The 25,533-nt window shown below is 59.4% G+C and overlaps 7 protein-coding genes across 7 annotated transcripts; all 7 read right to left on the minus strand.

Moving 5' to 3' along the window:
- Positions 1-1,395: 1,395 nt before the first annotated feature.
- LOC134055230 (protein MRP-126-like) lies at positions 1,396-3,156 on the minus strand. The gene is made up of 3 exons (XM_062511408.1): positions 3,118-3,156; positions 2,232-2,390; positions 1,396-1,714 (listed from the first exon to the last, which is right to left on the minus strand). The coding sequence occupies exons 1-3, from the start codon at positions 3,124-3,126 to the stop codon at positions 1,532-1,534; spliced, it is 351 nt and encodes a 116-aa protein (XP_062367392.1). The 5' UTR covers positions 3,127-3,156; the 3' UTR covers positions 1,396-1,531.
- A 2,990-nt stretch (positions 3,157-6,146) lies between these two features.
- Positions 6,147-7,048, minus strand: LOC134055178 (protein S100-A7-like). The gene is made up of 2 exons (XM_062511325.1): positions 6,857-7,048; positions 6,147-6,311 (listed from the first exon to the last, which is right to left on the minus strand). The coding sequence occupies exons 1-2, from the start codon at positions 7,046-7,048 to the stop codon at positions 6,147-6,149; spliced, it is 357 nt and encodes a 118-aa protein (XP_062367309.1).
- A 2,705-nt stretch (positions 7,049-9,753) lies between these two features.
- Positions 9,754-10,450, minus strand: LOC134055315 (protein S100-A9-like). The gene is made up of 2 exons (XM_062511579.1): positions 10,298-10,450; positions 9,754-9,972 (listed from the first exon to the last, which is right to left on the minus strand). The coding sequence occupies exons 1-2, from the start codon at positions 10,448-10,450 to the stop codon at positions 9,754-9,756; spliced, it is 372 nt and encodes a 123-aa protein (XP_062367563.1).
- A 2,255-nt stretch (positions 10,451-12,705) lies between these two features.
- On the minus strand, positions 12,706-13,556 carry LOC134055207 (protein S100-A4-like). The gene is made up of 3 exons (XM_062511371.1): positions 13,522-13,556; positions 13,038-13,191; positions 12,706-12,948 (listed from the first exon to the last, which is right to left on the minus strand). Exons 2-3 carry the CDS (start codon positions 13,173-13,175, stop codon positions 12,784-12,786), a joined length of 303 nt encoding a protein of 100 aa, XP_062367355.1. The 5' UTR covers positions 13,176-13,191; positions 13,522-13,556; the 3' UTR covers positions 12,706-12,783.
- Positions 13,557-15,198: 1,642 nt separating this feature from the next.
- LOC134055208 (protein S100-A4-like) lies at positions 15,199-16,116 on the minus strand. Its single transcript, XM_062511372.1, has 2 exons — positions 15,976-16,116; positions 15,199-15,435 (listed from the first exon to the last, which is right to left on the minus strand). The coding sequence occupies exons 1-2, from the start codon at positions 16,114-16,116 to the stop codon at positions 15,271-15,273; spliced, it is 306 nt and encodes a 101-aa protein (XP_062367356.1). The 3' UTR covers positions 15,199-15,270.
- A 2,057-nt stretch (positions 16,117-18,173) lies between these two features.
- On the minus strand, positions 18,174-19,145 carry S100A16 (S100 calcium binding protein A16). Its single transcript, XM_062511647.1, has 2 exons — positions 18,421-19,145; positions 18,174-18,338 (listed from the first exon to the last, which is right to left on the minus strand). Exons 1-2 carry the CDS (start codon positions 18,622-18,624, stop codon positions 18,174-18,176), a joined length of 369 nt encoding a protein of 122 aa, XP_062367631.1. The 5' UTR covers positions 18,625-19,145.
- Positions 19,146-23,809: 4,664 nt separating this feature from the next.
- On the minus strand, positions 23,810-25,326 carry S100A14 (S100 calcium binding protein A14). Its single transcript, XM_062511180.1, has 3 exons — positions 25,294-25,326; positions 24,049-24,195; positions 23,810-23,929 (listed from the first exon to the last, which is right to left on the minus strand). The coding sequence occupies exons 1-3, from the start codon at positions 25,324-25,326 to the stop codon at positions 23,810-23,812; spliced, it is 300 nt and encodes a 99-aa protein (XP_062367164.1).
- Positions 25,327-25,533: the final 207 nt, after the last annotated feature.

Genomic DNA, 25,533 nt, shown 5'->3' on the forward strand with positions numbered 1-25,533 from the left:
TCGGTCCTTTCCAGTGTCGCATCTCCGCGATGTCACATCCCAGCAGGTGGCAGCAGGAGCCCGGCCCGGCTCCGAATCACGGAGATTTTTTAGGTTGGAAAATCCCTCCAGGACCGCGGAGCCGCTGATTTGGGATGAGAGGATCCCTGTGGGTTTGGGATAAAAGGATCCCTGTGGATTTGGGGACCTCTCGGGGTGTTTGTGGCAGGTTCATTCTCTGTCCCCTCCTGCCCAACAACCCCAGGGGGGACAAATTCCCAGTCACAGAACCCGCGGAACCTCGGGCTGGCCCCTGCCTCCATCCCGGGGAAGGCTGTGCAGGGACAGAGCAGCTGCACCCCCAAAAACCTCCCAAAAATCTGCAAATCCTCATCCCCAAGGCTGGCGTGTCCTGGGGATCCAGCCCGGTGGGATCTGGGGTCTTCTCCTGCTCCAGAAACCCCAAAACTCCACAGGATGGGGTTGGTTTTGGGGGTCACCTGTTTTGGGGGCTCCTGATTTTGGCGTTCCTGGTTTTGGGGCTCCTGGTCGGTTTTGGGGCTCGGAGCTGAGGGGATGCTGCTCCTGCCTCAGATTTGACCTTCTCAGGAGGAATTGGACATTTTGGGGGTGTCAAAACCGGCTCTGGAGGAAGATGAAGCAACCTGGGGGTGAAGCAAACCTGGGGAGCTCTTGTGTTAATTGTGGGGTCTTGCTTCAGCTCCGCTGCTTTGGGGAAGCTTCTGGAAGGTTCCTTCCCGGAGCTGGGTGATTTCAGGGCTTTGAGTCACCCTTGGGAAATCATCCCTGGTGCTTTTCCTGCTCCCAGAGGGGTTTGGGAATCAGGAGCTTGGGAAGCTGCTCAGCAGCTCCATCGGTGTTTCCAGTCATCTTTGCCCTCTGGAAAGCAGATGGTTTTTCACAACTGAACTTTTTTGGTGCAAATTTGGGGTGTTCTGAGCGAGGAATTGGGGTTGTTTCCTGTTCTTGTCCTTTTGAGCAGCTGCTCAAAACTTAACGTGTCCACCCCCATCTGTGGAGCAGAAAGGTCTTAAAAGGGAAAGAAAAAAAACCCTAAAAAGTGTTTTTCTCCAAAAAATAATGCTCATCCCTCCCCATCCCTCCTCCCAGCTCCTGCCCACCTCCACAGCTCAGGCTTACGAGACCTGGGGAGAGTTTCCAGGCCAAAAATGTTGGTTTTTTGGGTTTTTTTTTCCCACAGTTGGAAACGCAAAAATCTGTCAAATCCCAGCGCAACCCCAAGCTCTGGAGCACACCATGAGTCACGAGCAGCTGCAGCAAACCCCAAATTCCCGGGCACCCACCTCACCGCCAGGAATCCACAGCCTGGTCCCTAAGGTGGATTCACCTAGTTCCAGGTGAGAAAATCCCAGGAAAACCCACAGAGACACGGGAAAATCTTTGGTAAATCTTTATTTGGCAGCAAAACGGGAGGAAGGGGAAGGAGTTGGGCAGGGTTTGAGGCTGGATTTGGTTTTTTTGGGAGGTTTTTCCCCAAGCTCCAGGGGTTCCTGGGAGGGGCTGGGCTGCCTCAGTGGTGGTGCTGGTGCTGGTGCTGGTGGTGCTGCTGGTCCTCCACCTCGTGCAGGTGCTCGTGGGTGGCACAGGTGACACGGGTGACCAGCAGCATCATCTCCCCAAAGCTGATCTGGGCGTCCTTGTTGATGTCCAGGTCCTTCATGATCTGGTCGATGGTGGCCTTGTTCTTCACGTGCTGCAGAGGAGGAGGGGACAAGGTGAGGGAAGAATCCTCTCAAAATTCCTCTCCCCTGTCCTGGGGTGAAAAAAATTTCCTTCGGTTTTAGGAAAGCAAAAAGGAAAAAAAAAAAAAAAAGAAGAAGAAGAAAAAAAGGGGGGCTTTGGGGAGTGTTTGAGGTGTGATTTCCAGGGGAAAAAAAAAAGAGGATTTTGGGCACCGTGATCCCGATTTTTGCAGAGAAGAGGCTGCAAGCTGTTCTGGTTCAGGGCAAAAACCTGAAAAAACCTGAGAAAACCACCTCGGGCATTCCACTGCTTCTCCTCCCCCGGCTCCCTTCACTCCCAAATCCAACCTTAAATGTACAAAACTTGTTTCTGGGTTAAACAGACGAGTGAGGATCCAACCCAACATCACAAAGTGACCCCAGGACAAGGTTCAGCCTGGGAGCTGTGGGGGTTCCTTCAGGGAGAAGGTTCTGGGGACACCCTGGGGACATCCTGGGGACATCCAGGTGCTGGCATCCAACTCTCACCTTCAGGTAATTCGCCAGCTGCTTCTCAATCATCAGCTTGAGCTCCTTCTTGGTGAGGGTGTCCCTGTCCCCCTCCCGCCGGGAGAACTGGTGGAAGACATCGATGATGATGTCCATGGCCTTCTCCAGCTCCGACAGCGGCTCCTGGCTCTGCTGGGTCTGGGGGACAAAAGCTCAGAACAAATCTCCAGGGAAATCCAGGAGCAGCAGCCCCGGCCTCGTGTGGCACCCCGAGACAGTAAGGTTGGGATCAGCTGCTCCTTTTTTGGGGATAAATGTTGGGGTTTTGTCCCAGGAGGGTGAAGGAGCTCTGCCCTGTGCAGGTGTGAATGAGAGCTGAGAGCTGTTTTATCCCCCCTAAGCCTGGCTCTGCTCATAAACCCAGCACAGCAGAGGATAACACCCCAAAAACCTTCTGTGGGGACACAGAGCAGGTGATAACACCCAAAAAACCCCCAAAAACCTTCTGTGGGGACACAGAGCAGGTGATAACACCCAAAAAACCCCCAAAAACCTTCTGTGGGGACACAGAGCAGGTGATAACACCCAAAAAAAACCCAAAAAACTTCTGTGGGGACACAGAGCAGTGGATATCACCCCAAAAAAAACTTCTGTGGGGACACAGAACAGGTGGCAACATCCCAAAAATCATTTTAGGGGACACGGAGCAGGTGATAACACCCCAAAACCCCTTTTTGGGGACGCAGAACGCGAGATCTGACATCCAGGAGCCTCCTTGGTGTTTGGGAATCTCACCCAGGAGAAATCCTCTCTCCTCCTCGTGGGGATGGGGAGAAGCTCCCTGGGGATCCTCACACCCCTGGTGACCTGGAAAAGAGCCCCAAAACCCCAAAAAATCTCCCCCCAAAAAAAACCCTGGACTTGCCTTGCTCATCTTGGCACCACAGCGAGGTCCTGGGGTGGGCACGGGTGGCACCGGTGCCAGCCCGGTGTCTCTTATAGCCCAGCCCTTGTGAAATGTCCCCGTTGTGTCCCCTGGTGTTGCTCAAGGCTCCGGGAAGTTCCCCAAAAAAGGGGCTCTGTGGCTTTTCCCGCAAGCTCGGGGTGTCAGGTGGGGGTGGCTGTGTCCCCATCCCTGTCCCCTGTCCCCATCCCTGTCCCCTGTCCCCTGTCCCTGTCCCTGTCCCATCCCTGTCCTCATCCCTGTCCCTTTTCCCTTGTCCCTGTCCCTGTCCCTGTCCCCTGTCCCCACCCCTGTCCCATCCCTGTCCTCATCCCTGTCCCTTTTCCCTTGTCCCTGTCCCTGTCCCTGTCCCCTGTCCCCATCCCTGTCCCTTTTCCCTTGTCCCTGTCCCTGTCCCCGTCCCCATCCCTGTCCCCGTCCCCATCCCTGTCCCATCCCTGTCCCCTGTCCCCTGTCCCTGTCCCTGTCCCATCCCTGTCCTCATCCCTGTCCCTTTTCCCTTGTCCCTGTCCCTGTCCCTGTCCCCTGTCCCCTGTCCCTGTCCCTGTCCCCTGTCCCTGTCCCTTTTCCCTTGTCCCTGTCCCTGTCCCTGTCCCCGTCCCCATCCCTGTCCCATCCCTGTCCCCTGTCCCCTGTCCCTGTCCCCTGTCCCCTGTCCCTGTCCCATCCCTGTCCTCATCCCTGTCCCTTTTCCCTTGTCCTTGTCCCCGTCCCCGTCCCCATCCCTATCCCTTGTCCCCATCCCTGAAGAGTTTTAAATTTGAAGTTTTTACAGCGTAGTAATGAGACAAGATAGAAGATTTTGAATTGTGTCTCTTTTCACGCTCATCTTCTTCTTCATGGGTTTCAAGTAATAGTTTCTGATTGTGAAATTGTCACACTGAGGGTCACTAGGGAAGCTAATTTTTAGGTTAAAATATAAATAATATAAGTGTTAATTATCTGTTGGAGTGTTTAGCTTTAAGGCACCTTGTAGCAGCAGGATCTGTCTCCACTCTGCTGGCTTCCAGCAGGAAGCCGCAAGTGCTGCTGAATGCTCCGTACTTTTTAATAAAATTTAATAAACAACCAATCCCAAGCACGAGAAAATCCATTTCCTTCGTGTGTTTTTCAATCCAGGCTCTGAGCGAAGGCAGAAGACAATGAGACAAACCACTAATTAAGTGGTACAAAACTTCCCACCGAGGCTGGGGAAAAAGAAAGCTCCAAAATCTCCGCTGTAGCTTTTGACCCCTGAGCAGAGCAGAGCAGAGCAGAGCAGAGCAGAGCAGAGCAGAGCAGAGCAGCGAGTGCCACCCGCAGCCTGGGCAGGGCAGAGTGTGGCACAAGGACAGAGGTGGCACCGGGACCGTGCCCAGCCTGAAGCAACCAGCTCTCCACGTGGAACCACCCGGGCGTGTTCCCAGGCTGGCAGAGCTCCAGCAGCTCCGGTTCCATCCGTGCCAAGGGCAGCTCCTCCCCACCCCAGGTGTGCCCTGAGCTGCAGAGCCCAGGTGTGGCTCAAAGGTGCGTTTTTATTTCTTTTTCTTTTTTTTTTTTTTTTCTCATTTTTTCCAGGGCTTTGTCTTCGCTTTGTGGTTTGGTGGTTTTTTTGTTCTTTTTTTTTTTGGGGGGGTTTCTTTTTTTGTGTGTGTTGTTGTTTCTCGGCGTGGCAGAGGTTCAGCAGGTTCAGAGCTGCCAGGTTTGGGAGCAAAACGAGATTTTCTGGTGTTTCCTCATGAGAAGGAGCTGCCTGCTGACTCAGCACACTGCTTTGGGGTTGGTTTAACCTGCCCGGCCTCGGGTTGTGCTCGGACACCAAGAGGAGCCCAAAACAAAATCCCAGATGGGCCTGGGGCGAGTTCAGGAGCTCCAGAGGAGATGGAACCGTGCAGAGAACTCCCGGCCTTGCAGCTGGAATTTCCTCATGGGAGGAGCTTTGGGCACTGAGGTTTGGAGTCTCCATCCCTGGAGGCGCCCAGGGAAGGACTGGACACCAGTCTGGGTCACCAGGTGGGGACTGGACTCGATCCTGGAGGGGATTCCCGAGTGAAATCATCCCAGGATTCTGTGATTCCATCCCGAGCCCCCAGCCCTCGCTGCTGGGGTGCTCTGGTTACACAGCCGGGGGCTTCTGGAACATCTGGAACGTTTCACAATGGGGGCTTCTGGAACATCTGGAGATGTCAGGGGCACTTCACAGCTGGAGGGGTTCTGGAACATCTGGAACATTTCACAGCTGAGAAGTTCTGGAACATTTCACAATGGGGGGGGGTTCTGGAACATCTGGAACGTTTCACAATGGGGGTGTCCGGGAGTATTGCAGAATTTTGGTGCAATCTCAGGAAACCTCCTTGGGTCACTTTGGTCACCCTGGGGGTGATAGAGGAGGTCCGGGGGGGTCCAGGGATTTTATCTTATTTTTGCCAGAGTTGGGAATAAATACAATATTTCTTGGTTTTTTTAATCTAATTATTTATTTCATATTTATAATTTATCCCATTATTTATATTTATTATCTGATTTTTTAATCTAATTAAACAAAATCACTTAGACCCACGAAGAAGAAGTCAAAAGGACTAAGCTAAAACCTCCATCTTCCTTTATATTTATTACTATATCCTAAAACTCCAAATGCTAATTTTTCCACCGTGTGATACTACACACTTCTATACAAACTACACACACATAATCCCAGTTTTGTAATTCAATTTTCGAAGCTTTCTGCATGGCCTTGGGTTAGAAGCAGTGGGGGGGGGTCAATGCCTAAAAAAACCTTAAAATTACCTTAGAAGTGACTAAAAAGTGCCTAAAAACCCTAAAATTCTCCATTTCCAAGGTTCCAGCAACCCCGCAGTGACCCCACCTCCCAGCCCAGCGCGGATGAGGAGACGGGAAAGTCTCAGAGAATTCCAAGTGATGCTTTATTGTGTTCCAGGCAGTCCCAAGCAGGCAGGGATCAACCCGAGCCCATCCCCAAAGCTCCCCCGTCCCGGTTTTGCGTTCCAGGCTCAGTCGCGGTCGGGCCCGCAGCGCTCGGAGCCGTGGCTGATGCGATGGGCGTCATCCGCCAGCTTGCTCAGCACGATGGTGAACTCCTCAAAGCTCAGCTCCTTGTCCTTGTTCAGGTCGGTCTCTTGGAACAGCTTCTCCAAGTACCCGGCCTGGTTCCTGTCCTGAAATTGGGGACACGAGTTGGGCTCAAGTCTCTCCACAGCTCCACCCCCGTGGGGTAAACGGAGCTGGGAGGGTCCTGCCCTGCCCTGGGAGGGTTTGGAAGCTGTGGGATGTCCTCATCCTTAGCCCAAGTTAAACCAATCACTCTTAGTCCAAATTTAAACTCATCACGCTTAGTCCCAGGTTAAACCCTTCACCATTGATCCCAAATTAAACCAATCACTCTTAGTCCAAAATTATACCCATTACCCTTAGTCCCAAATTAAACCCATCACTCTTATTCCACCCATCACCCTTAGTCCCAGGTTGAACCCCTCATCCTTAGTCCCAAATTAAACCCATCACCCTTAGACCTCATCCCAAATTAAACCCCAAAGGGGTCAGGATTTTATCCCAAACCCCCACAGCTGCCAAGGGAAGGAGGAAGAGCAGGGAGTGACCCCAGGCTGGCTGGGATCACAAAGCCTCTCCCCTGTCCCCTCTGTCCCCCTGTCCCTTTTTCCCCCTGTCCCCCATCCCCACAGGATTTTCCCCCTGCACTCACACAGGTCCCCAGGAAGGAGGGCGCCTGCTCCGTCAGCAGCGTCCTGAAGTCGCTGAGGTTGAGCAGGTCCAGCTCTCCCTGGCGGATGCTGTACTGGTGGAAAACATCCACCACGGTCTGCAGGGCCCTCTCCAGGGTGCAGTTCCCCGGGAATTGCCGGCTCCCGGAGTGGCTGTGGGTGCTGGAGGACATGGCTGAGCTCCGGAGGGACCTGCAGGGATCTGGGACAAACCTCCAGGTCGTGAGAGGAGCCAAAAATCAACGGGAGCTGCACCTGGAGCCTCGTCCTGCCCAGGCTGAGCCCTTCAGCTCTTTGGTGTGGGGCAGGAAATTGGGAGATTTGGGGATGGGAAATGGGGGGATTTGGGGATGGGAAATGGGGGGATTTGGGGGTGGGAAATGGGGGGATTTGGGGATGGGAAATGGGGGGATTCGGGGATTTTGCTGGGTCACAGTTCCAGTTTAGCTTTGCCTCTTGTTCCAACACACCTGGGGACATTTTTCAGGTGAGGGAAGAGGGGTCAGGCCACTGAGGGCGCGGAATTTGCCTCCGGTGAAGATGGCACCAAAATGCCATTAACTGGTGCTGGTTTTCCAACCCAAACCAACCTCCTGCTCTACATCCCAGGGCTGGGGCCACATCCCAAAAATCCTCTTCTCCCTCCTCGTTTCCCCTGCAAGGATCATCTCTGTCCTACTCACCCTGGTGTCGAAGGAGGGTTTGCAGGGCACGGATGGCTCGCTCTCACCCTGGAGCCTGCAGCAGCCCTTTTATACCTGCCCGAGGTCCTCTTTCATCAGACCTGTGACACACCTGCCACAAGCATCAGCTTGAGTTCACTTTTCCCGCACCTGGAAATTGCCAGGTGGGAGCCCCAGAGCCCCTCCCGGCCTCATTCCTCTGCTGGCAGTTCCTGGTTGCACCCACCAGGCTTTGGAAATGTTGTCCTTGTCCCCTCTGTCACCTCTGACAGGGCTCAGGGAGGGGAAAAACCCCGGGTTTGTCACACGTCGGTGTCGAGGGCAAGGCCGCTCGGGCAGAAGTTGCCGAATCTTGGGAGAGTTTTGCAATGCGACAAAAAAAATTAATTTGCACATTTTGCTTCTGCTGCAGGAGCAAACGAAGATGTTCCACATGGAACAGCGAGAGCTTTGTCCCCTGGATGAATTTTTAATGTGATTTCTGTTTTCTACAACCCAGGCTGGTTGGACACCACCCAAGACAACGCAGCATCTGTATTTTATAACTTGTTTTCCAGAACATTTTCCATTGTTGCCTGTTTGTTCCAGACCTCTGCTCTCGCTCCAGAGATTTTCTGGAGGAAACTGGGCACAAAACCAGGAGAAAACCCAAGGTCTGGGTCTTCTCTGGCTGGTGCAGGAACCGCCAGGAGTTTTGCAATTGTCACCTCTGTGTCACTCGAGTTAGGGACAAGAACGAGCAGACAATGAGAAGATTAAAAATCAGATAATGGGTGCCAGGAAAAGGGAAGGACCAGCAGAACCGGGGTGCCCGTTCCTGTTTGAGGATAATCCTGTGTCTCCAGGGCATGGCAGGGATTTGATTCCCGTATCCCTGAGTCATTATTGCTCCTTTTGTTTCCCGGTACCGCTCCTTGCTGACTGATCCCAAACTGGAGTGTCACCCATCCCAAACTCGGATGCCACCTATCCCAAACTGGAGTGCCACCTATCCCAGACTGGGATGTCACCCATCCCAAATTTTATCCCCATTCCTCGGATGCACTTTTGCCGCTCCCACACTCAGCCTCTTTCCCAACTTTCCCACATTTTTTCCCTAAAACCCATGGGGGAGGCAGCCCAGCCCTGCAAGGGGAGCCATGCCTGAGTGACACCGGGGTGACAGAGAGGGACAAGGGCTGCTCCCCGAAGTCAGAGCTATCCTGTGTCACCGAGTAAAACCCAGACCTCCCTGGTTTCACCAGGACAGGCTCCTGGTTTTGGCCAATGTTGGAATTGTGGGAGCCTCCCGAGGTTTTGCCCTCACTGATGGATCCAGGAGCTCTTTCCCACTCTGGTTTCACCCCCCAGGAGTCCACGGTGGCTTTAGGGGTATCATGGCTTGGGGGATGTGTCCCAAACCACGAAATGTTTGATTTATTCTGCAGAGTGGCCATTCCTCCCAGCAGCTCCTGGGATGGAACCCCCAGAGCTCCCGGAGCCCCCAGAGCCCCTCAGCCTCACCCTGGGCTCTGCTGGGGCTGCTGGGTTGTTCTGGGGGTTACAGAAACATCCCACACACCCCCAGAATGCAGCATCCCTGGGATGTGGCACCCCCAGAAAGTGACACCCTTAAAATGTGACAACCCCAGAATGTGACACCCCTAAAATGTGACACCCCCAGCCCCAGGGCTGAGTCTCAGCCGAGACCCAGGGAAGGAAAGGACCCCCCCAGCTGAGTTTCACCCCTGGCACTTCCCAGATCTGGTCCCAAGAGGGACTGGGACAAGCTGGGAATGTTCCTGTGCAACCTCAGCTGCTCCTACCCAGGAGCTCCCAGACTCATGGGGTGCTGCCCCCTCCTCACCTGCCGAGGTCTGGGGTCACCCTGGGATCTGACACTCTCCAGGAGCCCCCTCTGCTCAGTGGGGATCCCCCAGTGCTTTGTCCTCTCCCCACACCAATCTCCCCCCTTGCTGCTCTCCCCTTCCCATTACTTTTCCCATTAATAATAATCCACATTTAATCCCAGGCTGGGTGGGCGTCACCCCCTCCCCAGAGACCCCAGCACAAGAACACAGATGGGTTTGGTGCTAGAAGTAAATTTTATTTCAGTGCCACGGAGTAGAAGCAGGTGACAAAGGTTTGGTTACAGGCGAGGGCTGAGGCTCCTCGGGGACACAGAGTCCCGTGGCCACCACGGGGACGTCTCCATTTCAGCGACGATGGCTGTGGCCGTGCCCGTGCCCGTGGCCATGCTCGTGGTCGTGGTCGTGGCCATGGTCGCCACCAGGGCCCTCGTGGGACCTGTTGTGGGCATCGATGGCCACGAGGCTCAGCGTGCTCAGGAACTCGGTGAACTTGAGGCGGCCGTCGTGGTTGGCGTCGGCTTTGGTGAAGAGTTGGTTGATGTAGCTGTCGGTGCTCGTGTTGGGCTGAGGGGGAACAAACGGGGAGCAGGCTCAGCTCGGGGTCACCCTGCCCACCCTCGGCCGTGGGCTGAACCCCAAAAAAATCCCAAATTGGGCAGCTCCCCCATCCCCAAGCATCCTTGGAAGCATCCAACATCCATCAGTGTCACTGATCCCAAATTAGAGTGTCACCCATCCCAAACTGGAGTGTCACCCATCCCAAACTGGGATGCCAAGGCCGGGCTGGATGAGTTCTAGGCTCAGCCTAGTTCCATGTGTCCCTTCCCAACCCTCTGGGAATGAGAGAATCTTCCCAGCCCGTTCCCATCCCGTGTTTCCGGGATCTCACCGGTGCCGTGTTCCGGAGGAAAGGCTCGGCCGTCTCCTTGAGCAGCTTGGAGAACTCGTTCTTGCTCAGGTAATCGTCCACGGGGCGCTGCACCGCGTACCGGTGGTAAACGTTGACGGCGCATTCCAGCGCCAGCTCCAGGTCGGTTTTCATCCTGCTGGGAACGAAGGGACAAACACTACAGGGAATCCCAGGATGGGGATCAGCTCCTGGTGCTGCCTGGAAGGAGCTGCTCACCTTGAGGAGTGCTGGGCTCTGCAGAGGACACACGGGAGGAGAGGAGCAGCTCGGGATCGAGTGATGCTGAGCAGGACACGAGGCTTTTTATACCCTCCTGGAGCTGTGACAGCCTCGGGTTCCCTCCGGGCCAATCACCCCAGGAATTGTGCAAGGCAGCTCAGCACGCCCAGGTACGGATTTCAGATTCCTCACCCGGCTCCAGGAACTGTTATTGAGGGAGGGGAAGCCCCAAACTCATCAGGTTAGACAAGGAAATGCCAAAAATGACATTTGTGAGAGGGTGGGCTGGGGGGTCAGGGGTGGTACAGGGGAACAGGGTCAGGGATGGCTTTTCTGGAACATTCCCCGAGTTTTTGATGGAAATGGTGGCAGAGGGACTTTTCTGGGCGGGGGTCTCCAGCAGGATGATGCTGGTTTTACCCAGTGGGATGATGTGGTTTGTCACTGATGGTTTTTTTTGGTGAATTTGGCTGCTGAATTTGCTCATCTCCCCCCCCCCCCCCCCCCCCCCATGAGGACGTTCCCCCTGAATTCAGGGAGTCAAACCTGGGCATAAATGCGGGCACGCCAACGTGTCGGAGCTCTGCCAGCTGGTCCTGGGAGGTGGCATTTCCCAGCAGCTGGAATTGCTACCTAGTGATGACCCAGGACATTGGCAAACACTGCCACCCCCAGGTGTCCTCCCCAGTGTCCCCAGTGTCCCCAGTGAACCCCAAGTGGCTGCAGGGGCTGGTGAGGAACCTCCACCCCAGTCCACCCCCATGCTGGTCATTAAAAATTTTGGGAAGTGGGAATGGCAGCGGTGGTTAAACATCTCCCTGCCAGCCTCGTAATCCCAGAGCACGAGGAACTGGTGCCAGAAAAACACAAAATTGCAAAAGAGGGAGACAAAGGGGCAGGTTTTGGGAGGGGGACGGGCGCGTCCCTGTCAGGAAGGGGCAGAGGGACACAGGTGACCTGTCAGGGACACGGGCTGGGACAGGCCCAGGGATGTGACAGGGCGTGGCTGGGCCACGTGGGGAGGGAACAGGGACACCTGTGTGCCATGGGGAGGGGACAGGGACACCTGTGTGCCATGGGGACAGGAGAGGGTACACCTGGGCCTCCTGGGGAGAAGTACTGTGGAGCCTCCCACTGCCGTTTGCTGCCCAAAATCCCCCAAAAATCGGGAAAACACCACCAGGAGAGCCCAGCCTTGGGGCCTGGGGCACAGGGTGGAGGGGAGGAGGTGGCACAGGGTGGATCCCTGAGAGGGGAGAGGGATTCAGGGTGGATCCCTGTTGCCAGCATCATTCCAGCTCGATGGCCACAGGTCAGGTGTGGAGTTCACCTGCCCGGGGGTGCAGCCCCTTTCCCTGGGGAGTCTGGAGGGATGGAGATGCTTTTTTCCTAAATCTTGGAATACCGGGATCACTGAGATTGGAAAAGCCCCAAGATCATCAAGCCCGACCCCCACCTGCTCACCCAGACCAATGTCCAGGAATTCCTTGGACACCTCCAGGGACTGGCACTCCAAACCTCCCTGGGCAGCCCCTGCCAAGGCCTGACCTCCCTTTCCAGGAGGAACTTTCCCAAATATCCACCCCGAGCCCTCCCCGGCTCCCTCTCCTCCTGTCCCTTCGTGGCATCGCCGGTGCCTTTGGGACCGGAGGATGAAGGGGGTGGAGGGGGCACGGCCACATCTGGAAGGGGGCGCGTCGCACATCTGGCAAAGCTTTCATTGCGAGGGAAAAGGGGGAGGAACGGAGCTGGTACCGGAGCCGGGAAGGGCTCGGTGCTCACGGGAGGGCTGGCCCGGAGCACCGGGAAGTGACCGCTCCGCACAGCCACAGCTCCGCGGCCGGGGAGGGGACGAGGGTGACACCGCGACAGGTCCTGCAGGTGAGGGACAGACCCCGAGCCCCCATGAGCATCACGATCTCAGTTCGGAGCCGTTCCCACATCGCTGGTCCCGGTGGGAATTCCCGCAGGAACCGGGCAGGGCTGACTCAGCCCGGCGTGGCTGCCGGGGAGCGGCCCCGGGGAGGGGAGGGACTCGGGAGAATTCGGGGAACGCAGAATCCACCCCCGGACAGAGCCAGAGCCAGCCTGAGATCGGCAGAGAAGGAACGGGGGCTTCCCCTGTCCCGGGGAGAGACACCCCCAGGGTGAAAAACAAAACAAACAAATTTAATTAATCAAACTTTTATTGAAATGGCATCGGGGGGACAACGGGAGGGTCCCGGGGAGGTGACAGCGCCCCGCCCTCACTTCCTGCGGGGCATCTTGTCCGGGAGGTCCTGGAAGAAGTCGTTGCACATCATGGCCATGCAGGCCAGGAAGGTCACGTACTCCTGGAAATCCACCTCGCTGTCGCTGTTGCAGTCCAGGTTGCTCATGAGCTGCTGTAAACTCGCCTCGCTGGTTTGTTTCTGCCCGGGGGAGGAGGGAATGGAAGGGTTAAAATCGGGGTTTGCACCTCCCCGAATCCCGGATTTCCCCCGAGGGATGCGGCACTCACGCTGAAGCTCGGCAGTTCCTTCAGGAGCAGCTCCTTAAGCTCGGCTTTGTTGAGCTTGTACTTGTCGCCCTCGTTGCCCGAGTACTTGTGGAAGGTGGCGACCACCACGGCCAGCGCCTGCTCCAGGGGACACGCCATGGGGACAGCGGCAAGCCTGGGGACACAGGGAGGGGACAGAGGAGTTTGGCATCCGCAGGGACCCCCGTGCCCCTCCCGGGATGAGCCGTTCCCTCCCGGATTCCACCAAACCTAAAAACCAGAGGGGAAATGAGAAGGAAAAGGGGGAGGCCGCGGTTCCCTCGGGCTGGGAAGGGGCCCAGGAACTTTTCCAGAGCTCGCAGGTGAAATCCAAATTGGCACCTGCAGCAGGAACCTCCCGCTCCTCCCCAGGGGAAAACTCCTGCCAGGGGACCCCGCCGTGGGCAACATCTGGAGAACATCTGGAGAGAGAGAAAGAGAGAGCAGAGGGAGAACAGCGACTCACCGAGAGTTCAGACGGGGCAGAGCAGGACGGGCAGGGAGGAAGAGGAGGCAGCAGGGAGGAAGAGGAGGCAGCCCCAGGCGCTGGCATTTATAGCCCAGCCTCGGCCACACCCGGCCGGGGAGGCTCCGGCGATCCCGAGCCCGCCCGGACACGGCTGGAAAAGGAGAAAAGGAGGAGAGAAGGAAACCCCGGGAGTTTGCCAGGGGAGGCTGGCTTGGCTTAGGAGGAGCAAAACGTGCCCAGGAGCTGGGCAGGGACCACCTGGGCCGGGAGAATCCCCCGGGGTTCGGGTGGGATTCGGGCACCGCATCCCCCCGGGCGGGCGCTGCCGGTGCCCGGTGCCACCCGCGCCGCTCCTGGCATCATCCCGAGCGGTGTCTGGGACCCAGCGGGGTTTGGCCTTGTGGGTGGTGTCGAGCCGGGGTTGTGCCGAGGGATTTTTCTGTTTTCCAGTCGCCTGGCAGGGATTTCTGTTTCCTGAAGACGCCCCAAGGCCCCGTTGTGTAACGGAGATGTTTCGGTGGCTGCGTGGCCCGGGCACGTGTCCGGGACCTGGAAAATCCCCCCGAGTGTCCCCACAGCCCCCCCAAACCCTCCGAGTGTCCCCAAACCCTCCAAAACCCCCCGAGTGCCCCCAAACCCTCCAAAATCCCCCGAGTGTCCCCACAGTCCCCCCCAAACCCTCCGAGTGTTCCCCCAGACCCCAAAACCCCCCGAGTGTCCCCACAGCCCCCCCAAAACCCCCCGAGTGTCCCCACAGCCCCCCCAAACCCTCCGAGTGTCCCCAGCTCTGGAAAGGAGTTGAGGGGACTCGGGGAGGACCTGGAAGGGCTCAGGAAAGATTTGGGGGGCTCGGGAAGGACCTGGGAGGGCTCAGGAAAGATTTGGGGGGCTCGGGAAGGACCTGGGAGGGCTCAGGAAAGATTTGAGGGGCTCGGGAAGGACCTGGAAGGGCTCGGCTGGGGGGAACATCCAAGAGTTGTTTTTGCTCAAACTTCTCCAAAAAAAGCCTCCCGGGCCGTGGAAAATGCCAGGGAGCTGCAGGGAAGTGTGAGTCACCCTGTGCCCACTGCTGGTGGCAACAGAGCCCCGGAGAGTGGCCAGCACTGGGGAGAACCTGAACAGAACCCCAGAACCGAGCTGGGACTGGGGAGAACCTGAACAGAACCCCAGAACCGAGCTGGGACTGGGGAGAACCTGAACAGAACCCCAGAACCGAGCTGGGACTGAGGAGAACCTGAACAGAACCCCAGAACCGAGCTGGGACTGGGGAGAACCTGAACAGAACCCCAGAACCGAGCTGGGACTGAGGAGAACCTGAACAGAACCCCAGAACCGAGCTGGGATTGGGGAGAACCTGAACAGAACCCCAGAACCGAGCTGGGACTGGGGAGAACCTGAACAGAACCCCAGAACCGAGCTGGGACTGGGGAGAACCTGAACAGAACCCCAGAACTTTGGGGAAAAGCCTGGATGGAACCCCATAATTCTGGGGAAAACATTTGAACTGAAGCCCAGAATTTTGGGGGAAAAGCCTGAAGAAAACCCCAGAATTCTGGGGAAAAACTTGAACAGAACCCCAGAATTTCGGGGAAAAACTTTAACGGAACCCCAGAACTGAGCTGGGATTGGGGAGAACCTGAACTGAACCCCAGAACTTTGGGGAAAAGCCTGAAAGGAACCCCAGAACTGAGCCGGACCAGGGAAAATCTTTTATTGAAAGCAGCTCAGGGCTGGCTCGGGCTCGGATCACTTCCTGCGGTGCTGCTTGCTGGGGTCATCCTTAAAGAATTCGTTGAAGCCCATGGTGATGCAGGCCAGGAAACAAACGTACTCCTTAAAATCCACCTCGCTGTCCTTGTTGTGGTCCAGGTCGTTCATGAGCCGCTTGAACTCGGCCTCGTCCATTTGTTTCTGCCAGGGGGAGAGAGGGTTTGGGGTGAGGGGCTGCCCCTGCCCACCCTGCTCCCCTCCTCGGCCTCAGGGAGGGCTTTTTTCCTTCCCTCTGGAAGGTGGTGACTTGGGCAGTGCCCAAAAGTACCGAAAGTGCCTCCCGGAACGTGGAAATGTTCGGGGAAAAAAAAAATAAAAAAAGGAAAAAAAAAATTTGCCTCCCAGTTGAAACCACAAGCCGAGAAAGGGAAGTGAGGGATTTAAGAAAAGAATGAAAAAAAGAAAAAAAAAAATTGAAATAGCGTAATTTCCTTCACCAAGTACAATATTTTTGTGGGTTAAAGAAAAAAGGATAAAAAAGCCAAATTTCTTTTTGGGGCTGCTCCAGCTGAGCCCCTTCAAGGCCTGGTTCCTCCTCTTTCCCTAGAGCACCCAGGGATGAATCCAGCAGGTTGCACTCGGGGAATTTCAGAGAATTCCCCCCTGGACCCGGAGAAGGAGCCAGGGCTGGTTCTCTCCTGACCCCCCCCAAGCCCCGGGGGTGTCCCCACGGCCACTCACGCTCCCGAACACGGGCAGCTCCTTGTTCAGCAGCTCCTTGAGCTCCGCCTTGCTCAGCTTGTACTTGTCGCCCTCCTTGCCCGAGTACTTGTGGAAGGTGGTGACCATCAGGGCCATCGCCTGCTCCAGGGGACACGCCATCGCCAGCCTGGGGGCACAGCACGGGCTGCCGTCAGCTTCTGGGACGGGATTTGGGGCGCTTTTGGGGGGATTTTCGGGGTGCTGGAGGAGTGGAGAACTCACCGGGTCAGCGCAGATCAGCTCGCCGAGGGCTCGGGATGGGGCAGCCGGGGCTCGGAGGGCATTTATAGCCCAGCGGGGCTGGCACTGCCCCCTCGGTAGCCCCCTCGCCCGCAGGGCTTTCCCAGCAGCTCCTCGCAGGTTTCGCCCGCGCCTCATTTTTGCCCAACGAGCTGCGTGATCTCATTAGCGGGAGGTGCGGGGTGCGCTGGGATGGTCCCCTGGTCCACCCCCAAACCATCACCGGCCCGTGGCGAGTTTGCTGGGAGCCTCGGTAGCCCCAGGGCAGGCGGTGCTGGGCTCTGCCATCCCGGTGACCCCAATGCAGGCCAGTGTTTGAGGCTGGAGGGGGTGACACGGGAGGTGACACGGGGTTTATTTGGGGCACAGCCCAGCAGGGCCATGTCCTCCTGCCAGTCCAGCTCGGTGTCCTTGTCCTCCAGGTCCCGCAGGAGCCGAGCTGGGCCCGTTCACCGTGGCACAGGGGGACAGTGGTGACAAGGGTGGCACTCGCTGACCATGGCACAGGGGACGGGGGACAGGGGGGTAGGGGGTGTCCGACCCCCACGGGGAAGGGAGCACCCCAAATTCTCTGGGATCCTACAAGGGGGACAAGCGAGACCTTCCGTGCCCCCCACATCTCCTCCAGGGCTGGGGAAAGGACACAAGGAGAGCGAACTCTCGGAATTGTTTTCCCATTGCTGCACCCCGAAATGGCACTTTTGGGGATCAGACTTGAGGGTCTCTCCCCCGAGGGTCGAGCCCCGGATCTCCGGTGTCCCGGAGGAGCCGCCGGGAGCGGCCCAGCCCCGCTCGCCCCGCACCCCCCGGGCTGAGTCACGGCCGGACCTCGCCCCACGGGGATTCCTCGGCCGTGACTCAGCCCAGCCCAGCCCCGCCCGCTCCCACGGGGACACCCCGGTTCGCACGGCACCCCGGGCTGCTTTGGGACGGGGGGCTCAGTGAGCTCAAGACCCCGCGATGCTCCCTCTGCCGAGGGGGAGCGGGCTGGTTTGGGGGGTCCCGGTTCCCAGTGCCTCGGAGTGGGGGTGCCCGGGGGTCCCCACCGTGCTCGCAGCTCCACGGCCGAGTCCCTTTCCCGGTGGAAAATCCCCCAGGAAGAGCCAAAGCTGCCGCTCAGGGCGTCCTGCCCAGCCCGGGGGTCGCCGGGGGTCCCCATCCCGGGTAGGGGGTGTGCGGTGGGGTTCAGGACAAGGATTGGGGAACCCCCGAGAGGTCGCGGGGTTCCCCCCAGTGCCCGGGACCCCCATGGGGATGTCAAATGTGACAAACGTGACAAATGCGGCAGCGGCCACCACCCCGTGCCGCAGGCTGAGGGTGGGGTGGCGGTGTCTGCTGACACCCGGTGGTGGCTCCGGGACTGTCCTTGTCACCTTGTCACCTTGTCACCGGCCCTGTCACCTTGTCATCGGCCCGGGCGTGGCCGAGAGGGAGGACACAGGGCGGACCCCCCCCCCTCAGCCCCTCGGCGCTCGGGGAAAAGCAAAGGCTGAGCGTCCACCCGCTGCTCCTCCGAATTTTATTGCTGCAATAAATAACCACGGTGGTGTCACCCGGCCGGGACTGCGGCGCTTCCCCGGCCCCGGGCAAGGGGAAAGCCCAAGGAGAATCCCTCCCACTTTTTTGGGGGGGAGTCCCAAGGGGAGAGGGGATGCTGCTCGTGGTGGGATTTCTGCCAGCGGAGGGCTGAGGACAGACAGAATTCCCAACCCAGAGGAGGGGGAGCCTCTCCCTTTTTTCCCTGTGGAAGAGGAGAAGGAGCAGGGCAAGGAGGAGTCCCCCCCGAGGTTGCGACCCCCAAATCCCACCCCGAGGGCCTGCCCGTCCCAACCCATCCTGCTCGGATGGGAGCCGTGGGTGCCCGGAGTGGGGCTCGGGGAGGGCACAAAGCGAGGGGCATGGAGGAGCAGGACGGCTCCGGGAGGGTCCAGCGGCGGCTACTTGGTGTGTTTGACACTCTGCTCCTGCTGGCGGATGATCTGCGCGATGGGGCTGGCGATGCCGCCTATCAAGGTCCAGTACTCCTCGAAGCTGATGCGCCCATCCTTGTTCTCATCCAGGTCGCAGATGAGTTTATCCGCGGCCCGGCGGTTCCCGGTGTCCTGCGGAGAGATCGGAGCATCTCAGGCCGGGCTCGGGGCAGGGACACCCCGAGCAGGAGCGGGACCCCAAGGCCGGGCTCACCGTCAGCATGTGGTTGAGCTCGCGGCTCAGCATCTTCCGAAAATCCTTCTTGCTGATGCGCCGCGGGTTCTTGCAGCAGCAGCAGCGGCTCGAGTACTTGTCGAAGTTGTTCACCAGCACCTGTACGGCCCATTCCAGCTCCGTGCACTCGCCCATCGTTGCCTGCGGGGATGGGAGCTCAGGTGAGACCCTCCCTGGAGCCATCGCTCGGGATGGGCGAGGGGGATCGTCACCATAAAACCCCCGGCAGGCAAAAAACCATCAAACAACCCAACCGAAAACCACTCCCGTGGAAAGGCGAACACTCTGGGGTTAGGGCTGGGGGTTGGGGGGGTTTCTTATCTCCCCGCATCGCCGCTCCTACAGGATCACCCTCACCCCCCAAAAAATAAAATAAAATAAAATAAAATAAAATAAAATAAAATAAAATAAACTCCTCAGTGCCACCTGTGCCTGCCCCACCCGTGCCCCCGGGGCCGCCACCCCCGCGCGTGGGCCGGGGTGGCAATTATGGCACCGGGGCCGCGGGGCTGAGCAGCGCCAGGGCCGCGGCATCCCGTTCCCAGGGCTCATTAGGGAGGAATGGGGCAGGAATTACCAGCCAGCCCTCCTGTTGCTTCACGGCTCCGGGAACAGCCCAGCAGGGCAGGTCCAGGCCTGTCGAACCCCCCCTCGAGCGTCCCCAGAACTCAGGGTCCCGTCCTGCCTGCTCCGTGCCCGGGCTGTCCCTGCTGTCCCTCCTGTCCCCAGTCAGGAAGCTCCTTCCCAAGGCTGGGCCCAGCAGGATGGTCCCGGTCACATCCCGGTGACGAGGGCACGGAAACTGCGTCACCTTGGGCGGCCTTGGCTCCTTCCTGCTCCTTTCGGTGGCCGGGAATGGGGGGAGCTGGGGTCCCTTTGGTTCCAGACTGGTTTAGTCTGGCCCAGGGGACAGCAGTGACCACCACAGGAGCGGTGACCACACAGACCTTGAAGGATGCAGGGAGCGCACAGGGGTGGCCCAGCATTGTCCCCACTCTGGGGACATCACCAGAGGGTGTCCCCAGCCCCGCTGCTGTCTCTGGGAGCGGGCAGGACCTGCCCCGTGCCAGAACTTGGCTCCTGTCCCCTCTCCTCACCCCGATCCTCCCCAGCCCAGCCCCAGGCTGAGGACGTGGCGTGTCAGGGAGGTGACACCAGGCTCAGCCCCACGCTCTCGTCCTTGTCCCCACGTGCCTTGGCGTGGCCCTGTGCTCTCCCAAGCCACCCCTGTCCCTGCAGTGCCATGGCCCGGGGTCACTCCATCATCCCAGGGCTGGGGACTGGCCCCACTCTCAGGATTTTTTCACCGGGGTGACTTTGGAGCTGTCCCAGCACTGGCAGGGCCATGGGAGACGCTCACGGCGATTCCAGCTCCGAGTCCAGCCCAGGAACTGAAGGAATTTGGTAGCACCGGGGCAGAAGCACCCTCGGCACCCCCAGCACTCCCCCGGGTCCCCACATCGCTGTCACCTGTCCCCACCTGTCCCTACCTGTCCCCACCTGTCCCCTACCAGCAGCACCCAGCCCGTCCTTGGGGCAGCGCGGCTGCTGCTCCGCCGCTGACTCACGGCACAGCCCCGGGGCCAGCTGGGGGCACGGGGACACTCGCCGGGTGGCACACAGGGACGCTGGTGCCACGCTGGGACACGGGGACATTGGCACTGGGGTGAGACCCAGACCCAGCTGGGTGGTACGAGCAGGATGGGGGTCCCCAGCAGCTCCCCTCGCACCACCACGGTCCCATCACTTCTTTCCCCTCTCCTTCCTCGCCCGGCCACCAATGCCCAGAGCGGGGACAGAGAGCCGGACACGGTCCCGACATCCCGGCTGGCAAATCCCCCTTTTCCAGGAGTCAGAACCTCCTCCCGGCAGTCCCAAGTCGAGCTCTGCAGGGTCCGTGGATGCTACTGATCCCATTCCGGTCATCCCACCCCATCCCGGTTCCCTCCGGTAACTCCCGGCAGGTCCCTCCAGCCCGTCCCCGCTCTCGGAGCTGCCGAAGGATTCCAGGAATTTCCACCTCCCAACCTCCAGCGACACATCCCAGGGCTCTTCCCAGTTTGATATTCAGCCCGAGGGTCCCGAGGCCGGGTTCACCATCCCGAGGGATCGGGAATTCCACGGGAGCCCCACCTGCATCCTGCCGGGGGTCCCTCTGTGTCCGTCTGTCGCCGCTGTGGCCTCAAGCCGATGTCGCCGCTCTCTCCCTTACCTTGCACCCATCCCGCCGGCCCAGCCGGGTTTTTAAGGAGGCTCCCACCCCTCCCTGACGTTCCCAGGGCGTTCCCAGACTGGGGTTTACCTGGGAAATGGCTCCCTGGGATTGCAACACCGGGACGGGTCGGAGCGAGCAGGGACCCGAAGGAGCTGCCCCGGCTCTTTCCCTGCTTGGGGCCGTTCGGGGTTTGGGGTGACGGGACCACCCCAAAATACCCCTCGGGGTGCACGGGGCCGAGGGCACAGAATTCTCACCTGATCCCGGGGTTTGTAAATCCACCCGTCCGTGCACCAGCACAGCTCCTCCATCCCACCCCTCCCAGCTCCATCCAGGCACCGGGGGCAAATAAAATCCTTTATTTGAGCCAAAACCACTCGTTCTGGAGGGTGGAAGGGGCTGACACAGGTTTGGGGCACTGGAAGATCCGAGCAGGGCCCTGTCCAGCACTCGGACATCTCAGACTGGGATGGGATGGGATGGGATGGGATGGGATGGGATGGGATGGGATGGGATGGGATGGGATGGGATGGGATGGGATGGATGAGGCTCTTCCCAGCTGGGAGCTGGGGCTTGTGAAGTCCCATCCATAATTAATTATCCCAGCAAATTGCAGGCCTGGTGTCTCCCAGAGCGATTCGATGGCGAGATCAGATCCGGGCCTTATCGGGGAGGGCACATCTCAGGATGCAAAGCACGAGGTGATTTATGACAGGCGGGAGCCACCTGCTCCCAGCACCTCTGGAGCTGCCATCCCGGAAAAAACGTGTCAGCTCTCCCCTGGCCTCTTCCTAATCTCGGTCTAGAGGAAGCAAACCTGTTCTGGGCCGAGATGCTCCAGTGTCGTGGTGTTGATGCAACATCCCGGGAGGGTGGGAATCCCTCCCGGACCCTGCAGGCAAACAGCTCACGCCTGAATCACGGCCCTTTCATCGCTCTGCTCCCCTGGCAGATGTCACAACCACATCCAGGCCCTTATTTTTACAAGGCATCCAGGGTGTGTGCGTGTGCTCGGAGCAGCCACGAACCGTCCCAGCCCATCCCAGAGCCATTCCCAGCCCTTGGGACCCCGGGCAGGTGGGGGTGCCCCTGGTCCTGCTCCCCCAGGTGAAGGCTTGGGAGGTGTTTGGTGTCTCGTGGATGAGCTCTGCACCACGGGAACCTTTCCAGAGAGGCCAAGTGCTGGGTTTGGGGTTTTTGGTGATCTCCAGGGTGGGATTCCCAGTGCTGTGTCCTCACCAAGGGCTGTCCCAGCACGGGCTGAGCTGTTCCTATCACCTCCAGAACATTCCAGATACTCCAGACACTCATCCAGGGTGGCTCACGTCGCAGGAATTGTCCTCAGTGTCACACCAGGGACAGGAACGGGAGCCAGCAGTCCCCACTCCCAGGGCACATTCCCAGCCTGGAGCAGGGATGAGAACTGGGGAGCCCGGGCTCCCCTTTCCCCCCCATCACCCCAACCTGACACATTTCCTGTCTCCAATTAACCGCACGCCACACCTCTCTGCTTAATTTCCATGCATTTATTTCCAAGGAAGGAACAATAAATAGTCATTCCCGTTGTGAAATCCAGCCCAGGCTGAGAGGAGACAGAGGGTGGCTGTGGCCGAGCCGCGGTGCCAGCCCGGCAGGACCTGTCCCCTGCCCAGCCCAGGGTCTTATCACCTTTCCTGAGCTTTGGATCATTTTTGGGTTTGGGTTTTTCCCTTCCGAGGTGCTGCTGAGGCTCCCACGCCCTCTCCCTTTTTGGGGAGGCTCCTTTTTAGGGTCCCCACTGCGTTCCCAGAGTGCCCGCAGCCTCCTCCAGGACATGGAGCTCAGTGGGAATGGCCTGGATGGCCCAGGAAAAGTGGGAAAACCGGGTTTTCCAGCCAATTTCCTCACTCTCCATGTGCTCAGCACCAGGGCCTGAGCTCCAACCTTGTGTCATTTACTCTTTCCCAATTTGCTGTAATTACACCCAAATCCCACATTCTCCCAGCACCGTTGGGATCCTGCTCCCAGCCTTGCAGCCCTTGGGGCTTCCCAAGGCCAGGATTTTGGGATCTCCCCTGAGCTCCCTCCAGCCCAGGAGCTGCAATCCCAAAGCCCCATTCTGTGGGGACCACAAGGGACCTGGGAATTGGGAATGTGGAGAGTTCTGGGATACCCACAGGGGTCACACAGCCCCACAGCATCCCCTGCATCCCCACAGCATCCCCTGAGCCCCACAGCATCCCCTGAGCCCCACAGCATCCCCTGAGCCCCACAGCATCCCCTGCACCCCACAGCATCCCCTGCACCCCAGAGCATTTCCTGCACCCCACAGCATCCCCTGCATCCCCACAGCATCCCCCAAACCCCACAGCATCCCCTGCACCCCACTCTCTGCACATCCCAAAGCCATGACCCCAACCCTGCATCCCTGACCCCTCCTTGCCCCCCACTTCCCCTCTCCCCCCAAAGACAAATGAGGTCGCCCAATTCTGCTCAGTTTGTTTGGGTTTTGTTGTTTTGTTGTTTTTTTTTTTTCCCAGTGTTTTCCTTTATTAATTTATACAAAAATGGTTGCAAGTGGCCCAAGCTGATCCCAACCCACCCCTGGCCCCATGCCCGGCTGAGGGCCAGAATCCCTGGAGATAGGGAGCACCGGGAGGGCAGCACATCCCAGAATAACCCCCCAAAACCGGGGGGGACGGCAGGGAAGGCTCATAGGCCACCTGCACCCACCCACGGGCACGGCGGAGCCCAGGGATGGCCCTGGAGGTGCCGTGGGGTGACAGGGCTGGGGGGAAAAGCCCCCAAATCCAGGGGGGAATGGGGGAAAGGAGCCGAGTCCCTCTCGCTGCGATGCTCCGGGGCCGGGGGAGCAGCACCCGGCGGGTTCCAGGGGACAAGGCCGGGGATGGAGAGGGAGAGCGGCGGCTCCGGAGCAGGGCCATGACCCCCCCACCCCCCGTGCCACCGGCACCGGGCAGAGCTGGGGGCGGGAGGGGAGCGTTCCTGACGGGAAGGAGAGCCGAGGAGAGCAGGGATGCAGCCGGGGAGGGGGAATCCTCGACCAGGCAGGAGCGACGTCACTTTTTAATCCCAGGCGCATCCCCCGGGACCCCTCGCTCCTCCAGGAGCAGAGCCGGAGGCCTCGGGCGCCTTCCCGTCCCCCAACACCCTCTACTTCCTCCGGCAGCCCTTGGCCGCATCCCCCATCATGTCCCAGTACTCTCCGAATTCCAGCTTGGCCTCGTTAGGGTCTCCCATGCACTCGATCTTCTCTTCCAGGGGTCCCACGCACTGCAGAGACAACATCGGGGTGATGATGGGGCTGGGGGGGGGATTCCCACAGAAGCCTGGGCTCCCTCACCTTGCCCACTCCCCAGCTCCTCCTGCCCACCCCAGGGCTCTGCCCTCACCTTGCCCAGGTGCGGCAGCTTCTGCACCACCAGCTCCTGCATCTCGTTGGGGGTCAGGTACTCCTTCTGCCCCTTGACGGCGTAGCAGTGGAACTGGCTGATGACGGTCTCGATGGCCCGCTCCACGTCCGTGAGCTCCTGGCAGTCCTGGAGGGGGGGGGGGGGACAGAGGGTGAGCGCTGGGGGGGACAGCTCCATGGACGGGGGTGGGACAGCTCCGTGGAGGGGGGTGGGACCTCCAACGGTTGGACCAGACAAGCCCCGTGCAGGTGGGACAAACATTTAATCCCTGCACAGCCGTAGGAGAAATCTCCTCGTCTGAGCAGATGTGAGGCACTCCCCCATCCAGCTGTGACACCCTCTCATCCAGCTGCGAGCCCCCATCCAGCTGTGACACCCCCGAGCTGCCCGCACGGACTCCAGGCCAACCCGCACAGATGTGAGCCCATCCAGATGTTGCGGGCCCCCCTCCACCTCCAGCTGTCACACCCCTGCCCCTCCAGCTGCCACGGCCTGTCCCCCTGAGCTGTCACCCCCCCCAGACGCGCTGTCCCCGCCCGGGGCCCGCCGGGCTCAGCCACCCCGGCGTCTCTCGCCACCCCACGGCCGTCCCGACTGGTTCTTCCTCTCCTGCGCTCGAGTGGCGATGGCAGAGTGAGTCAGTGCCCGCCGTGGCGCCGGGACCGTGACCCCTGCCACCCCGCAGACCCCATCCCCGGTGGGGTGGGGGGCACAGAACAGCCCGAGCCCCTCTCCTGGTCACTCCTGGTCACTCCTGGCCGTTCCCGGCCGCTCGTGCGGCTGCGTTGAAGGGAAACGTTTAAGGTGATTCACTCAAATCTGCGGCTTCCCCTCCGAGCACCGTGAAACCACAGCCGGTGATGCCCATCGGAAAGAGCCTGGCAACCTCCAGAGCCTCAAAATCCTCCGCAGGTGCAAAGGGGTGCGGGGTGGGCAGGTCCCGTTTGAAAGCCGAGGAAAACAGGAGCTCTTTGTGCCGCCGGGCATCCTCGGAGGGGCTGCAAGGAGCTCGGGCAGCTCCCGGAGGTCGATCCTGCTTCCCCGAGCTTTCAAGCAGCTCCACAGCGCCAGATCCCCGTGCCCCAGAGTTGCCAAACCCCAGAACAGCCCCCGGCTCCTTCGGCGGCTCTGAGTCACGCCGTGCCCAGGGCTCCGAGGCCGGGGCCGTGCGGGGTCACCCTCGCCCCTCCGGGGGTCCCCGGTGTCGCGGTGTCCCCGCCGGACCTTGCGCTTCTTGCGGCAGTTGCACTGGCCCATCCTGCTGCTCGCGGCTCCTCGGGGGTCTCTCCGGGGGTCTCTCCTCTGCGATGGGGTCCGGGGGAGCTGGCAGGAGAAGGAACCCAGGCTCAGCTCTCGGCTCGGGGTGAGCTTCCCCTTCTCCAGCGCCCGGACTCCTCCTCATCCCCGGGCGGAGGGCGAGGAAAGATCCCCGGGATGAGGCGGCGGAGCCGCCGGGACACGTCC

Source organism: Cinclus cinclus, chromosome 31 (assembly GCF_963662255.1).
Source record: "Cinclus cinclus chromosome 31, bCinCin1.1, whole genome shotgun sequence".
Taxonomy (NCBI): Eukaryota; Metazoa; Chordata; class Aves; order Passeriformes; family Cinclidae; genus Cinclus; species Cinclus cinclus.

Coding starts and splice junctions, on each gene's coding strand:
- LOC134055230 (XM_062511408.1), bottom strand. Junction 1,715..2,231: donor AGCTGGCGAATTACCTGAAG/GTGAGAGTTGGA, acceptor CCTCCTCTGCAG/CACGTGAAGAACAAGGCCAC.
- LOC134055178 (XM_062511325.1), bottom strand. CDS start 7,048: ATGTCCTCCAGCACCCACAGCCACTCCGGGAGCCGGCAATTCCCGGGG. Junction 6,312..6,856: donor CCTCCTTCCTGGGGACCTGT/GTGAGTGCAGGG, acceptor CCCCAATTTCAG/GACAGGAACCAGGCCGGGTA.
- LOC134055315 (XM_062511579.1), bottom strand. CDS start 10,450: ATGAAAACCGACCTGGAGCTGGCGCTGGAATGCGCCGTCAACGTTTAC. Junction 9,973..10,297: donor TCCTCCGGAACACGGCACCG/GTGAGATCCCGG, acceptor GTTCCCCCTCAG/CCCAACACGAGCACCGACAG.
- LOC134055207 (XM_062511371.1), bottom strand. CDS start 13,175: ATGGCGTGTCCCCTGGAGCAGGCGCTGGCCGTGGTGGTCGCCACCTTC. Junction 12,949..13,037: donor AGGAACTGCCGAGCTTCAGC/GTGAGTGCCGCA, acceptor TCCCCCGGGCAG/AAACAAACCAGCGAGGCGAG.
- LOC134055208 (XM_062511372.1), bottom strand. CDS start 16,116: ATGGCGTGTCCCCTGGAGCAGGCGATGGCCCTGATGGTCACCACCTTC. Junction 15,436..15,975: donor AGCTGCCCGTGTTCGGGAGC/GTGAGTGGCCGT, acceptor TCCCCCTGGCAG/AAACAAATGGACGAGGCCGA.
- S100A16 (XM_062511647.1), bottom strand. CDS start 18,624: ATGGCTCCAGGGAGGGTCTCACCTGAGCTCCCATCCCCGCAGGCAACG. Junction 18,339..18,420: donor AGCTCAACCACATGCTGACG/GTGAGCCCGGCC, acceptor ATCTCTCCGCAG/GACACCGGGAACCGCCGGGC.
- S100A14 (XM_062511180.1), bottom strand. CDS start 25,326: ATGGGCCAGTGCAACTGCCGCAAGAAGCGCAAG. Junction 24,196..25,293: donor ACTGCCGCAAGAAGCGCAAG/GTCCGGCGGGGA, acceptor CCCCCCCTCCAG/GACTGCCAGGAGCTCACGGA. Junction 23,930..24,048: donor AGCTGCCGCACCTGGGCAAG/GTGAGGGCAGAG, acceptor TTGTCTCTGCAG/TGCGTGGGACCCCTGGAAGA.